This window comes from Notothenia rossii (genome assembly GCF_949606895.1).
Source record: "Notothenia rossii genome assembly, chromosome: 7".
NCBI classification, from domain to species: domain Eukaryota; kingdom Metazoa; phylum Chordata; class Actinopteri; order Perciformes; family Nototheniidae; genus Notothenia; species Notothenia rossii.
The window spans coordinates 22,594,567-22,611,183 of NC_136905.1; the positions used below are offsets into that span (position 1 = coordinate 22,594,567).

Genomic DNA, 16,617 nt, shown 5'->3' on the forward strand with positions numbered 1-16,617 from the left:
AGGACTGTTTCTTCTATGGAACCTGAATCCCTTGGCAAAAGGATAACTTTATGTTTTCAATCATTTAAGTACATTAAATGTTTTGAGTATTATTACAAATCTTTCAATTGACATCTACCTGTCTGTAATGAACAGTTTGGTGTGTTGTAATGCCAGTTTAGTGAATGACAGCTGTTTAAACAGACTGTGGGAATTTATTTGTGCCAGCAGCCAAACACAGCCAACAACGAGGCGACATGTTTAGTATCTGTCTATTTGATGGTACATTTCGTTGGTAGCACATGTTATGACATGTACAGGTGTATCACAGAGAGCTTATCATCTCTTATAACCGCTGCCTGGCAGGTTTATTCTGTGGGAGTTGTTCAGGTCTCAGTGTTAGGGTGTTAGGGTGTGATTATGTCCTTGGCATGTGTGTACATCACTGGGTTTTTTTGTTGATTCATAGTTTTCGTGTACAAGGCTTCAAGAAATAACAGGAATTTAGTTTTAAAATTCACATATGTGGCTGAAGCGCTTACCCGGCCACAGTTACAGCGCAGTCTTTGTGCTCTTTGACCAGACAAATTACAGAGTGGACAAATGAGAAAAGCTGCTGGTTTGGAGGGCTTTCACTGCTGGAAAGTTCCCCTTTAAAAAAAATTAATTACTTTCCTCAAGTATCTCGAATATATCTGTTAACAATGTGAAGCATTCTGACAACTCACATTTTGTTTCTTCAGATGAATATCTACAACTAAAACGAGTGAAGTACATGTCCTGCAATCTGTTGCTTTGGAGGCCTCAGCTAGGGCCCCAAATGTAGTGTTATTATAACATATTTGCCTGAAAGAGACAACAATACTGCACTTGGATCCTAAGTGGATTCAAATAGCTGAGTGTGAACTTTTCACAGTTCCCACGAAGCTAAACTTTAAACCACCATCAGTGGGGCGAGTGGTTCGTTTAATATATCCTCAGTGTATTGATAACATTTTATTTTGAATGCAACACTCTACTCAGTCCCACTCTCTGACTTCTGAACCAATTATAGTAACAGAAATGTGCTCTCGTCTTCTCTCCACAGGTTGATGAACACAGAAAACACCTTGTTACAAACCAGGGAGGAAGAGGGCGGCACGTATGAGCGAGCGCTGGTGGGCTCTGAGTTCATTGACTGGCTGCTGCAGGAGGGCGAGATGGCGGCCAGGGAGGAGGCGGAGCAGCTGGGGCGCAGGCTCCTGGAACATGGCATCATCCAGCACGGTGAGGAAGACGCTCAACTGTTGTTTTTTATTTTTAAAAAACTACAGTATCAGGCAACACCTGCATCACTCAATGACTCCTTTGGTTCCAAACACTTTATTTAGTATGATAAATAAAAATGCAACAAAATGTACTCTGATTGGTCTAAAGTCTGATACCTTTGACACTTTTATCAAAAGTCAAAGTTAGTATAATTGAATGCTAAATGATGTGAAACGCTAACATTGTTTTTATTAATATTGTTACTTATGAAAATGTCCATCTTTGATATTGAATTTGAAATTAAATCTGTAATACTTGATTCTACTTTTTTTTAATGCGATATAATAATTTTTTGAATCAGTCTTTGGGTACACAGCAGCACTAATGTTTGGTCGCAAAATATAAAGAAATATAAGAATAACAAAAGTCCCATCTGCCTAAAAACTAAATATATTATGAGAACAAATTCACATTTCAGCCAAAATTAAACATTTCAATGCTAGCACAAATAAGGTTATAAATAATTGTGATCAAATGTAGGAAATATAATCTCAAGCGCATTTTATTACTTGCTGCTTCTGCTTCAGCTGGGTGGCAGACGCTATAGACAGATTGATTATCTGTGCTTGACACTTGGTGAAAGTTATTCCCCTGCTTTAATCCCATGATCCTTTCAGAGAGCTCAGCTAGTACATCATATCAACTGACCCTACTGGCCTGACTATTTGCTCCTTTGCAATCATGCAATCCGATAGCTGTTGTAGACCTACAGTGTGATTACAGCCCCTATTTGCACACCTAAAGACACCGTTTTGATTATGAAAAGTCAATGTTTTCAACACAGAGAACACTTAGCTGGCCACTTTAGCATTTAAAATAGCTCTCGTTCTCCTCCACCCCTAAAACTTGTTAAAGTTCATGTTGGGCTCCCAGTCGTTCTGAACTGACCCACATAATGTCTCACGCCGGCTGGGTTGTATTTCACTCGTCTTGATTCTCTGTCTCGTTTTCCTGACCTGACTTGACATGGCTCAGTTCAAGAGGTACTGAATGTTACAGAGAAATAAACACCAGCAAAATGTGACCTGAATGTCACAGGTATCACAAGGTCAACAAGTTCTATCATGTTATCTGTGTGTGTGTGTATGTGTATGTGTATGTGTATGTGTATGTGTATGTGTATGTGTATGTGTATATATATATATATATATATATATATATATATATATATATATATATATATATATATATACTTGAAATATGTGATCGGTTAGGCTTAGAGTCTTAGTTGTGTAAGAAAAAGTACTTGTACCACTAAATGAAAATACTCTTTCATTCAAAAACAGTATTTAGTGTACTGAGGCTGGTTGAAGTGGAACTCATTTTATCAACTGTATATACGGTTATGTTTTAACATGTCCTATAATCTCATACTTAATCATATTTTATAATCAGACTATACGTTTCCTTCTCTTTTTATGTCCTTTACCACTTCCTTGGATGGTCGTCATTCTCTCCTCTTACAGTCAAACTACAGTTTTATATTTACAACATTTTTAAACATTGAACGTGAATCCTGAATGAGTTTCCGTCGGGTTACCGCATGACAGGAAATCTGATTTGACGCTGATGTCTGTAGTTTATACCAGGTCTGATTTAATTAGTGTGTATTACTGCAGAGGAGGCAGATGTCCTCACTGCTAGAGGGTTTAGTTTTTTCCATTTGAACTCAAACCGTTATGTAGATTTCACCATTCTTATTCTGAAATCTACCATGCAGCATTTTAAAGAATAAATACAGGATAAAATAAATCATATTACAAACAACTTATTAAACGTATTAAAAACAAGATAGCCTTAAACACAGCATGCAGAACAAATGTAATGGATTAGAGACTGTTTGTCCATAAGGAATAATAAATCATGAAAATAGCGCTTCCACTTCACTTAGTTTATGTAATACAGACCTCATAGTGTCATCCTCCCTGTGGAAAACAAATGCTCCACTGCTGCGTGATATGCAGACGTTGCACTGTTCATATCATCCCAAACCCTTTAGTTACAGTAGGGAGAGTGATTTAAAGTAATAAAGTGTTATTGATCATGTGTTTACAGGACTTCAGCTCCCATTAGTAACACATTATAAACATGTTGGTGTAGGATAACTGTGTTATCTGCGTTACTATGCAGAGGTCATGCTACCACATTCAGACGTATATTATGAAGAAGGAAAGTCCGGATGGTTCCGCATTGTGCTCATTGTTTACCATGGGACAATATGGTCACTGTTTTTTTTACACTATACTATGTATACTGTTTTTCTTTTGTCGCATACGATGAAAGGAATTTGTTAGCCTTGCAAAGGACACGTGAACTAACCACAAGCCCAATGAATCAAACGATAACTAAATAGCTACACAGCAGAAATACAATAGAACCCCATGTTGCATGCGGAGAATTTGGGCTCATACCCAAATCCAAAGGTCAGGTCTAACAGGCTATATCATTATTTATTTTTAAGGAAACCAAACTGTTAAATGCAACGCAATAATCCAACTGACCATTTAACTACCTAGGTTTCCCGTTGAGTCAGTGTTCCAATGTCTTAAATATAGCTGATGTGCGAGTAGGTTAAAGGTGTTAGGCATACAGTAACTGATGTTGAAATGTGTAACTGCAATACATATTCAATTTTGTTGGAATAGAGTATCTGCTGCTATGGTGGACAGGCTCAGATTAATGAGCACTATATTACCCAAGTGGTTTTATTTGGGTGGGGGGGTGATATGAATGGGCCTGATGACGCATCATGATATGACGTTACAGCGTAGCCTTTGATGAAAATAAGTCAGTCTGCGGCAGTGAGCAGGCTTAAGGAATACAGGCTTACTTATTGAACACAGAATATTAGGCTTCAATTTCTGAGCAGGTTACAGATGTATGTTGCTAGGTGCTTCATCGTCGTCCCTTTATTTTTAATAAATAATATATTTTTAATAGTTTTGAACTCCTTTCCAAAATCATGAACAAAACAAAGCTATAAATAGTTAGATAAAATGTGGGGTATTCATTTGAAAAAACTAAGATTAAACAACTCTTGAGTCAAGACTATTCATATGTGCTTCATCCTGTAACTTAACCTTTTCTCTTCAGTGTTCACCAAACTTTATTTTTTGTAATATATATATTGAATAACTTCACTCAAATAAATCCTGGGCTTGCACATTAACATTCAATTGACAGTTTCATGTGATTTTGTCAGGTCCATATTGATTTATTTTAAAGTGTACTCTGCCTCCAGCTGAGGTAAATGAGGTTGAAGCTCTCTGAGGTCATTTCATGTTTGCTCATCAGCTCAGGTGATCTCAGGCCAGCGTACAGTTTAAGTGCTGCTCTGTCAAGTTTACATTTTCAGGTTCAATTACACTCAGTTCATTTGAGGAGTCAATTGACATGTGGGGGAAAAAAGGGCCCTTTAGTAAAAATAATCGGACTTGGTTGCAAGAAGCCAGAGTCTGATTCTAAACAGTATAGAAAGATATTTAACTGACAATGGTTCATGTTATAGTTTTAGAAATGTCATAATCAATTTCCTCATCCTTTTGATCTCTACCTTCTTCATAACTTTAACCTAAAGATGCCCGTGTTTTTATTCCTCTTTACTTATGTTTAACAAATCATATTGATTCTTCTTTTAGTCACCAACAAACACCACTTTGCCAATGGACCCCTGCTCTTCCAGTTCAGGATGAATTTCCGTAGACGACGGCGGTTGATCGAACTTCTTCACGAGCGCAGCCGCTGCATCCCTGAGAGTCACGACAGCCCCTTCTGTCTCCGCAAACAGAACTCAGATGGAGGCAACACCAGCTTCCTCTCAGGTACTCACTGCTCTATGTTCATATTTCACATTATTTAACACAGTATGACAGCTATTGGTAGTTGTCCGTGTGTGGTGGCCTTCAATCAAAGCCTGACATTTTGGAAAATGTATTTGTTTCTTTATTGCCATTATAGATTTGAAGTATTTTGTGAATAAAACACAATTGTATTGTCTTGTATTGATATACACACACAAAATGACCATTGTTCTGGTTCTATCTGCCATATGAAGATAATATTGTGTTGGTAATAGTAAATAGCAGAGGTGTGGACTCGAGTCACCAATTTGATGACTTTGGACTCGACTTGACAAAATCACAAAACACTTGCGACTCGAATTGAACACCAATGACTCGGGACTTGACTTGGACTTGCCTTCTGACTTGAGGTGACTTGATCATTTAATTCAGGGGTATCCAACACGCCGATCGCGAGATGCCGGTAGAAGAGCAGACTCCCGTCGGGGAGAGCAGAATCTCCAGCCGCTTCTACTCTTGCTGAGAATCCTTGCAGGCAGGGGCGGGTCTTTATTAAGCTTGGCCACCATGCGGCCAATCATATGCGAGGACGCACTAGGATCATACCATTATGTGAAAGAAGGGTGGGGGGGCAGACGATCCCAAGACAGCAGGTGTAGTGGGTACAAGCCAGCTACACAGAGCGACAGGGAGACGGATTGAAATGCAAGCGCGTCGGAAAAAATCAAGACATTTGCAAAAATCGAAAAAAGAAGCAGCATTTGGCTGCATTTCAATGATAATGGAGAAAGCAAAGCTGAGTGCATGATTTGTCAAATGAAAATAACCGTCAGAGCAGGGTTTTTTTTTTTTGGTAACCACTCAGGATTTATTGTCAGAGGTGGGGGATGTTCAGATCTTGTACTTGAGTAAAAGTACCAGAGTGTAGGAATACTCGGTTACAATAAAAAGTCTTGCATTCAAAATGTAAAAGTAGAAAAGTATTAGCATCAAAATATAATTAAATTACCACCTGCAGAGGGATGTAGATTCAGGTGTTCTTTTTCCCATAGAGACCGCACCGCTGCACATTATCCCTTGCATAAAGATAGATTGTGGGTCCCTTATTGTGAAGTCAACTTGGAGAATCCACAGGACAGCAAAGGGTTAAAAAGTTGGGCTGATTGACAGAGTGGCAGCTGTCTGTAATCATTCCCTAATTGCTAATCAGCGTCGCTGCACCTTTAAAAGCACCGCACCTGAAAGGAGAGCGGTAATCAAAGCTGGAGAGGGACAAACTAAAGAGCGTGCTTCCAGCAGCAGCAACGAACCAGCAGAAGAAACGTCAAAGAAGCAGCACTGGTGCAGCCATAAAAAGCTGGAGAGGCAGCCGGTGAGAGACGAACTGTGTGTTTATAGAAGAGTTTACAACTTGCCGTACGTGGCGCACGTTAGAATGTATAGAATGTACGTTCTAGTTCAGTGTCGTTTGTTTGATGTCCTCAAACTAAAGCAGCATGATTGTTAAAGAGCAACTTCCAGGTTAAAGACACCTGTGAATAAATGTGTAGGAAAATGATGAATACACTAGATTTCCCCCAAAATATACATAAATATACACTACAGTGACATCTGGCGTCGTTTTTGTAAGAAATGTTCACTTCCGCATAAAAAAGCCTCGGCACGTAACCTCCCGCGTGTGACGTAACACGGGGGACACAAGGGGGAGAGCGGCCGGTGTAACGTATTAATAAACATGGATCCCAATGCTAGTTTCGACACAGAAGAAGTTGAACATGAATATTCGAATGCATATGACGGACCACAACCTTATAATTATGAGCCTGCTAGGCGTCCAAGAGACCAGGAGCAGCCAAGGATTAGAAGATATAACGGCCATCGGAGAGAAATTGAGCTGTGGTGTGAGGAGAACCAGTGGAGAACTGGGCAGCTATCTTGGTGAGTGACCGGCGTTAGCTACAGAATGTTAGCTAACGTCACATCACAACATTGTAAAGTTAGCTATCATATATCAGGCTATAACTAAAGTAGCATTGATAATATAGTAACGTTACTGGCAGGACGGTTGATACTGATCGATAACAGAAACTAATGCGCAAGTATCAGCCGTATCTCGCGTTACCTAATGCAACTCCACACTACGGTGCTGTGTACCGGAGGAGAGACGCGAGATACGGCTGATACTTGACGATCTGGGGGAGAAAGGTTGTGGAGCCTCCGTTGATATGTCGTTGTAAATGGCTTGATAGAAAGCAGGTGTGTAGTCGGGGAGGGTGCACAGCTGATTGCAGCAGGTGAGTGGAGGTTGAGCCGGGAGCCGGGAGCCAGGAGTGACAGCCACCACGCACACACAAACAACACAGACAGGGGGAAATAAACAAACACAAAGGAGACGGCTGGAGCAGTACAGCCACCGCAGCGTTACCTAATGCAATGTCTTACGGTGCCGTGTACCGGAGGGGAGAGAGAGAGAGAGAGAGCAGCGAAGGGGGGAGGGAAAGAGAGAAGTAATACGGTTTCCTGATAAAGCTGTGGAGAGTATGTGCTGCAGGGAGGTGGATGCACAACGCACCCAGGAACGAACGCTAGCTCCGGTCCTTTTTACTGTGGACTCGATGTCCTGACAGGCTGGTATTTGTGCAACCTGCACAAACACAATAATGCACCATGATTACAAATGGTGAAATACAATGTAAAACTACCGAAAAATACCAGCTCCTTAAAACACAACCGCTCAACTCAACGCAACTCAACTATACCCGCGGTCAGAGAGCGGAGATGTGTCCCCTGCGTGATATATGACGCGTTTGACGTATGACCTTAAAAAAAAAGCCGTTTTTAAGAGCAGAGCTCAAAATTGCTCCTTTCCCTCTGAATTCCTGCCCTTATGTCTCGTAAAACATATCAAATCCTGCATTCACTTTTTTCATTGTAATTTTCAAGCAAGTTTAAGCATAAATGTAGAATAAATAAAAACCTGCAAGATGCTTAAAAACGAATGTGATTTGTTTATTGAGAGATGTAGATTGATAAAAACGGTTTGAATGCTGCTAAAAATTCAGTCTATTATATTTGCATTTTTAATGAGACTGCATAAGTTAACTGTTTAAAAGCATAATTCATAAAAATACACTAAGAAAGGAAAAATATTCACAAGTGGTAAAAAAGATATGTAAAGCATGTATTTTTGCATTTATTATTTAATGTGCATTGTATTTACAGTAATTATTTTTATTTTTCATTTAAGGTTTTTTCAGCTTACAACCTTGCTACATATGCTGTACTGCAAAAACTAAAGTAAAGAAGAACTCAAAAGAAAACAAAGTTGTGGTCATTGTATTAGTGAAACCCAGTGAAAACCTCCTATGGACTGTACAATCCCTTTCAAGCTGGGAAACTGCAAAATACCCAAGGGCTTGACACTTATAACATGTTGTACACAGTGGAAATAAACATTCTGGTCACCTCAACATCAGGGATCTTATACATTAAACTCCTTCTGAATCAAACCGTCACGGTAGCCTTACCTTACTGATCCCTCTTAAATTAGAAAAAAACACGTTACTTTACCAGCAGAGAGAAAATGGATTATTACGTGATAATAATTATGTGACTAATAAAGAGCAGTTTAATTATTAAGTATTATTCTGTTGATGGATGTCATTACATTTGTTAAAAAGCACATAATGACTTGTTTAAGACACGTTTTGTCAAAGTTTAGGACTTTGACTTGAACTTGCCCATCCTGACTTGAGACTTGACTCGGACTTGAGCGCAAAGACTTGAGACTTAACTCGGACTTGCAAAACAATGACTTGGTCCCACCTCTGGTAAATAGTGCTGGGTCTTGTTGACTTGGCCTACGGTTAGATTTGTAATTAGAAAACAATGGTAGAGAGAGAGAGGTCCCATGGGAACTTGACTGAAGTGTGCAACCATGTCAGAAAAGTTTATAATGGGAAAGAGGCTTTACAGAACTAATACAGTAACCCACTTTTTTAAAACTATGGTGCCAGTTTATGATAATTGATGGGGATTAAATGAGGCATCTGTCTTCCAAATGAGCTTTAATCCAATATAAATGTTGATTGACCTGCAGGTAGACCAAGGCCAATTTAATAAATGGTCAAACTGCTGTCTATATCCAGCTTTATTGCTCTTGTTTGTTAACTCATACACTGGTGTTTCATTGTGTCTACATTATTCACTGTACTGTACCACAAATTGGACCCTCCGGGGACATTAAAGGTTTCTTATGTATTTGTTTAACATCTGTCTTTGTTTCTCTGCGTCTCAGTGAGTCCCACTAAAGAGATTAAGGTGACGGTGGGAGTCCGGCGGAGCAGCATGAGCAGCAGCTGTGGCAGCAGCGGGTATTACAGCAGCAGTCCCACGCTCAGCAGCAGTCCACCTGTGCTTTGCAACCCCAAATCTGGTGAGATAACACACACACAACACAAAACACACACATACACAAATGACCTCATGTAAACTGAGGAAGACATTGGAATATTGCTGTATGCTAATCGTGCAAATAACTTTGTGTTTTTTGCTTTGTGTGTCTTTACTGCTGTTGGTTTTTCTTTGATGTGTCAAGGAGTTCTTGACAGTCTCTTTGTAGCACCAGAGCTCTCTTAACATGAACACTCACATGCAATACAGGAAAAGGAAGGCACACAAGCACGTACAAAATCCTCCTCTGTCCCAAATTAACCGCATCATATCAAAAAAATCTAAAGCATTCAAGGAGACATTAAAACAAGTCTGGTATGCTTTCCTGAGGACTCGGATAAATAGAAATATGTCAGCAGCCGATGAGGCATTAAAGAGGAGCTGTCCTCTAGATGTGATGAGATCAGGATATACAGAGAGATTATGGAAATAACCAGATCAAGACGATAAAAGGGTCTCACTCACTTCACTTCTTCTGTCTCATCAGATTAAAGTGAAGTAACACACAGTAAACCACAAGTGCTTTGTCAGGAGCACACATACTGAGCAGCACACACAGGCTTTTTGAAGGACGTTCTCCCAGATAGAGAAATACAAAGAGACAATATCTAATACATTAAGTATGTATATATTTTTTTCCTCATTTGTCCTTTCCTTTTCATATCATCCCAACTGCTATATTTAGACCCTCCAGAAAAACGCGGGCTAAATTCCTTGATTATGCGATTAAACATGCGGGGTTTTATGTGATTTTATGCGGTGAAATTGCGGGAAGTTAGGAAATATGCGGAAATATGCTAAATATGCGGGGGAAAAGAATAACAATTTTTTTAAATATTGGGCTGTCTTATTTATTCTCTCTCACACACAACCTGCCACTAACGTTAAACCCCTTTACTATTCAATTAAACACATTCAATGTTTATTTATTGTAAAAGCAATTGGGCTATTTTAATCTCACACACACACACACACACACACACACACACACACACACACACACACACACACACACACACACACACACTTCTCCGCCTCATTCTGTTTTCATTTACTCGTTCGTTATCTGACCAGCTTCAATCTTGTAGGCTACTCACTTCGTTTCTTGTAGCCCTCGAAAGGGTTTTGGAGGTTGATCCCTCGGTGAACGGGAGTTGAATGGCTTTCTTGTCCGCAGCAGCAGAAAGCATTTTCGAATGTTTGAATGAATCAAAGTGGGTCGCCACCGTCGATTTTCTCTTATGCTGCAACACACAGTTGCACGGGGTGCAGAATAGTTTCCCCCCACTTTTTGCCCGGTCTTTAGTAGAAATGTTCGTTGGTAAATGAGCTCTATACAGTGTTGTTTACATTCTGTGATGCGCGAGCTGATGTCACGTCAAGACGAGTTAACTTTTTTTTCTTCTCAACTTTGTGTGGAAAAATGCGGGGATTATGCGGCCTTTTGATAAATATGCGGCTTTTTAAAAATCTGCGCCATTTGGCTGATTATGCGGTAAATTCTGCGATCGCAGAATCGCGTTTTTCTGGAGGGTCTATATATTAAACCATATGCTTTGTTGTGAAGTATGTCAGATGTGTGTACTCGCCCACATTTGTCTTCAATATGAGCAGTGCATGGTACAGTTGATGGGTCTTTATGGATTATTTGTACATTGGCTCCTTGTAGCTGATCACTCAGTTATATCTTCCCAGTTTTCTGTTACGCCAATTTGTACTAAGGGAGTAAAATCATTTTCCGAGACACAAAAGTCCACTTTAGTCCTGCGTAGAGTCATGTGGTGAGTAATGTTAAGGGGAAGTTGGAGTAGGGGAAAGAGAGCTATACTGTTTCAGGAAGCAGTGAGCCTCCAGACACGTGACATTATTAGCACTTTCTACACACTTTCTAACTAACAATATGTGCGTGTTGGTGTGTTGTGCGTGCGTGTGTGGGTATTTTTGTTCGATTTTCATGGTATCAAGTAACATCTTATGTGTGTGTGTTTCTTCCAACAGTTCTGAAAAGACAAGTGAGCCCAGAGGAGCTGCAGACACTAGGAGGATCTTTTATAAAGAAGACATTCACTGTAAGACACACACACACACACACACACACACACACACACACACACACACACACACACACACACACACACACACACACTAGTCACACAAATGTGGGAATGTGTGACACAAACAATTATAGATAATACTGCAGTGTACTAAAGTCATGTGCATATTCAGGAAGCTTCATCACGTGTCTCAGATAATAATTTGAATGAAAACAAATGTGAATACTACAAGATGCGTAATTTTATGTTTGTACCATTATTTAAAGACATGTTGCACAGTGTGGATGGTTTGATCTTTTTTTGGAAGCAGTACATTATGTAGAGATTCACCACAAACATCATCTCACTTGCTACATGCACATCAGCAAATGTTTTTTGGTTCTATACAAACAGTGGGCGCTAAAAACGTTGAGATTTATCTACATTTCATGTTTCTCGTTGTTCTTCAGATTGTGGGTGATGCTGTGGGCTGGGGCTTCGTGGTGCGAGGCAGCAAACCCTGCCACATCCAGGCTGTGGATCCCGGTGGACCTGCAGCTGCTGCTGGCATGAAGGTAAGGACGGAGAGATGAACGGAGACTTAAAGGTCCCATGTGATAGCCATTTCCACTGATCATAATTCCATTGTTGAGGTCTACTAGAATAGATTTATATTGTGCAATTTTCCAAACTCACATTGGTTTCTCAAACAGCATCTCTGTAAACTACGTGTATTCACTGAATTTCACTCTGCCTTTAACGGCTCGTTGTACCTCCAATAGCTCCAGCCCCCACCCTCCCTGTGAGCACAGTGTGCTCTGATTGGTCGGGACATTGTGAATTGCGCTAAGCTCCGTGAAGGTGTGGTTTCCTTGTTTAGCGACAGCGAAACACAGCCAAACTCACCCTGAGCACACACAAAGTCACAGCCGAAGTAAAAACAATAAGTGTGGCTTGATATTGAGTAAGAAAAAGGTTGATAAACGCTGAGAATGGGTCTGCAGAGAGAATTTCGCCGCGATCCCAACTGTCTGTTATCAGCCTGCAGCCAGGGAGGAGAGATCAGCAGAGCTGCATGCACTGAGTGTGTGTGTGTGTGTGTGTGTGTGTGTGAGGAAGTCCGTGGATTGGTCAATTTGGACCAATCAGCGGGGGCTTAACGTAACGGCTCCACGGATTGGTCCATTTGGTTCCGGGTAACGCATGACATCATGCGGTATCCGGAAGAATAAATGGACAGTGACGTATCTCCAACGAGGCGTTTTGGGGAGGTATTTTCTTTGTTAGAGTTTTACTCGCTACAGGGTGTACTTTGAGGGTTTTGACTCTGCAGACCGTTTACATGCATAAAAACCTTCATAACACACAAGGGGACGGGTAATAACCGGAAAAGCATGACATGGGACCTTTAACAGAAATGTGAGCCTGGTGTGCTTCCTCCATCTCTTCCTCCACTGGGTGTGGCGAAGACAGAAAACAGGTTTAGCTTCATTGAATAAGGTTATATGAGGAGGTATTACTGTTGGAGAAATGTGCCTTTTGTGTGCCGTTTAGTACTCTCTTCACAACCCACAGTGCAATATGAGAAAACCCTTAGTTGTTGAAGTCTTTGTGAAATGCATAGGCAATTTAAAACTTGGTATTTGCCTCTGATATCTGCGATCTTCTTTGCTTGGTCGCTAAGATGTTTACAGGAAAGCTAAGTGCATTCACACTACGTTTTATTTTTAAGAGTGGGTGCTGTCTGCTCTTAAATAAAATGCATACTGTTATATTTAAGTGCAGGTTGCTCGAGGAGTGTTAGACAAAGATGACGGAGCAGAATAAAAAGAAAAAAACAGGGACGCATCCTGTGATGAGAAACATGGTCAGAGAGAAGCTGTACAAGCAGGAAAGTTTTGGGGGAGGAAACATGAAGTCAAGTCATGAAGAGGGAAAGCTGCTTCCATAGCTGCCATGAAGGTATGTAAGCAGAGTGGCAGCAAGGAATTCTGGGAATGCAGAGTGTGGCGACTTACACCAGAAAACGGAAAGGAGAAGTGGAGAAGAGAAACTAATGACTTGGAGAGGAAACGCAGGATACACTACTGATCCTAATAGTTTCTAAGTGACTATTATAATATTTCCTCAGGCTCTATGTACAATCTTTTAATTGTTCCAAACTGTTAATGTTTTAGTTTTTTATAACCTTTTAAAATAAATTGGGAAATTCTTCAGCAACATGGTTTTGACAAAGTGATTTAAAAATAACATGCTTTTTTCGGTTAAACAGAGAAACACTGCAAATCTACTGCTGTTTTCTCCCCCTAATGGCCGCCAAATTAAACATATATGAAGGAATAAAGGAAAGGCAGGAGCATCAGTTAGAAGGCACATGAGCTGTAGAGATTGAAGGATGAGGATCTTAAGTTTTAGCACTGAAAGAGGAAATGTCGGTGTAAATAATATGACTTCTGCATTTGTTACTGTTAGCGGTCAACAGTCGTATATATATATCACCATGGAAATGTGTGTCATGGTTCAAAGTCGGTTATAAATGTGTCCTCAGAAAGCAGGTGTGTTTGTCTTGGTTAGTGTGTGATTACTCAGTTGAGCTCAGTGATTGTGAGGACCTCATCTACCTTTAAACTATATTTTGTAGATTTTTTTTTATTTATGTGTTGAGTTTAGGACAAAGCATTATCTTTATAAGCTAAGGGGAAACAAACCTACACAAATTCTGAATATAAAATTATCCTTGTAGATTAGAAAGCTTTCAAAGATTTTCTCTTTCCACCACACACACACACACACACACACACACACACACACACACACACACACACACACACACACACACACACTCCATAATGGATCCCAGCACTTATGTAACCATCCTATGCATCGCTGTTAGAGCCTCTGCTAATGCACTTTTACAAGGCAGCAGGTAGAGCAGGTTGTGTGTGTGTGTCTCACTTTCTGTCCATTTGTGCATCCTGTGTTTGCACACCAGTACATGTTTATTGAACAATATGTTCCTTTACATTATTTTCTCTCTCTCTCTCTTATATATATATATATATATTAGATGTCTCTCTCATATATATAATAGGTGTATAATCAACTCAGTATCTCTATTCGAAGATATATGATTTTTAAGGTGAATCAGTCACTAGCTGGTTTCTCTGTTCTTGATATTACGTGTACGTTTGCGGAACATATTATCCCATTTTATTATATTGATTTCATTTGCATGCTGCGTTAAAAACATTTTGGAAGTTGGCATTTTCCAAGCTGAAGTTTCGAAACCTCTGACCTCTGAACATTCCAGGTGCACGACACAGAAACTGATTTTCTTTTTGAGGCACACACAAACGAACCCTCAGCATTTTTCTTCAAAATGTTTTGTACAGAAACGATCACTTTTAAAGATTGTTTACTATAACAAGCTACCTAACAACATTTTAAACACAATTATTAACATGCAGAACAGGTCTTTACTAAATGACAGTGTATTATTACATGAAATAGAGACCAATATACTTAATCTTGCCTTTTAGTTGATGGTATATCATTTATAATGTGCGCTTCCATTGTTGTGCTGCGTTAAACGACTGCATCTTCATGAATTCAAGGACGCTGGATGTGCCAACATCTTACAAGTTAAAACTTTTGTACTTTATTCAAGTTTAAAGCCTGTAGTGTGAAATGCTTCAAATAACTACAACCTAACGTTTCTGCATATTTAAACTTTTAGAAAGTATATTATTCCTTAATTAGTGAGCAAAGAATCTTGAAATACATTTTCAATTCAGCCTTCATTTTGACCAAAACCACTTTTGTTTGACATTCAGTTTTAGGGGGGTCACGTAAAGAACGGATATTCTCTGCACTGTTTACAGCTGCTATTGCTTCATGGATATGTCAGCTTGGCCTCTTAACACATGTTTATTCTCTCACTAAATCTTCTATCTTTCCTTTCTCTGTGTGAGACTGATTTCAACCCTCTGAGAGCAGGCAGCCAATCGATGGTGGCCCCAGCCAAGACCAACAGAAGGGAGAAAGCATCAGTGGGAGAGAAAGTGGGGAGGTGTTGGAGCTAGAGAGAGAAAAGTTGGAAAGGAGAGAGAAATGAATAGAAGTGGGTAGAAAAGGGGTGTGTTCAGAGTACTTTGACTCTGCAAATAGTGGGATATAGGCTCAGAGGTTTAGATGTGATTACAGTAAAAGTCTGAAATTCCTCTGCAGCACAGGATTAACTGTGGCTTTTTTCCCTTTACTCTGTCATTCTTTTAATCCCTCTTTCCCATGATGCACTCTGCCTCTCCTTTCCTGAAATATTTAGCAAGGCTAGAAAAAACATCTAATGCTTTAAAAACAGATACATGAAAACATACTAACAGGAAGTAGTGAATGTAGGTAATAGTTTGGTTTTACTAGATGCTCCCAGTAAAATGTTTCCTGAGTTAGAAGCCAATGAAACACATCTGTGAAAGTTTGTCTTCCGTCCTCGCAGTCTAGAGCTTTATGAAAACTTTTGGGAAGGAATTGGGAGCGTGCTTGCATGTTTGTGAGTGTGTCTGTAAAAGCTTGCAAAAAGCCAAACTGCAGCTGCAGAACTGACGGCATTATGTTGCTAGAAGTCAACTCAGGCAACCTGTCTTTTTCTTATCAGAGCTGCCAAGTTGGAGCAGTGATTAAATAGCGATAAGGAAGGCATGGTGCAGGCGTGACACTGGAGTGATTTAAACTTGGTTATCACTTGTACCTGGTGTAATTTATGACGGGCAACACTATCAGAGTTTATTGTTCCTCTTTGGACTTGGACTATGTTGACATTCCAGTGTTGTCTTACAGAGTTATTGACTGATTGCTTAAAGGTAGGCTAGGTAAGAATGGAGAAACCAGCTCAAGTGCGCTAGAATTTGAAAGTACGCAGCCGAAAAAAATCTGCCTCTTCTTTCAGACTCCATTACAGAGCCCCTCTTCCAACACACACAAACGCGCACATGAACAATGAGGGCACGAGATAAGTTTGTGCACAGATGGAAGGCTGACAGGCAGGT

At 40.0% G+C, this 16,617-nt stretch overlaps 1 protein-coding gene across 1 annotated transcript in view; it reads left to right on the plus strand.

Annotated features, from left to right (window-relative positions):
• deptor (DEP domain containing MTOR-interacting protein) overlaps positions 1-16,617 on the plus strand; it is a 32,296-nt gene that overhangs the window by 11,156 nt on the left and 4,523 nt on the right. The window contains exons 5-9 of the mRNA XM_079693952.1: positions 1,067-1,245; positions 4,926-5,108; positions 9,385-9,522; positions 11,538-11,608; positions 12,043-12,147. Coding sequence (XP_079550078.1) covers positions 1,067-1,245; positions 4,926-5,108; positions 9,385-9,522; positions 11,538-11,608; positions 12,043-12,147 — 676 coding nt within the window. The remainder of the gene's footprint in view (positions 1-1,066; positions 1,246-4,925; positions 5,109-9,384; positions 9,523-11,537; positions 11,609-12,042; positions 12,148-16,617) is intronic.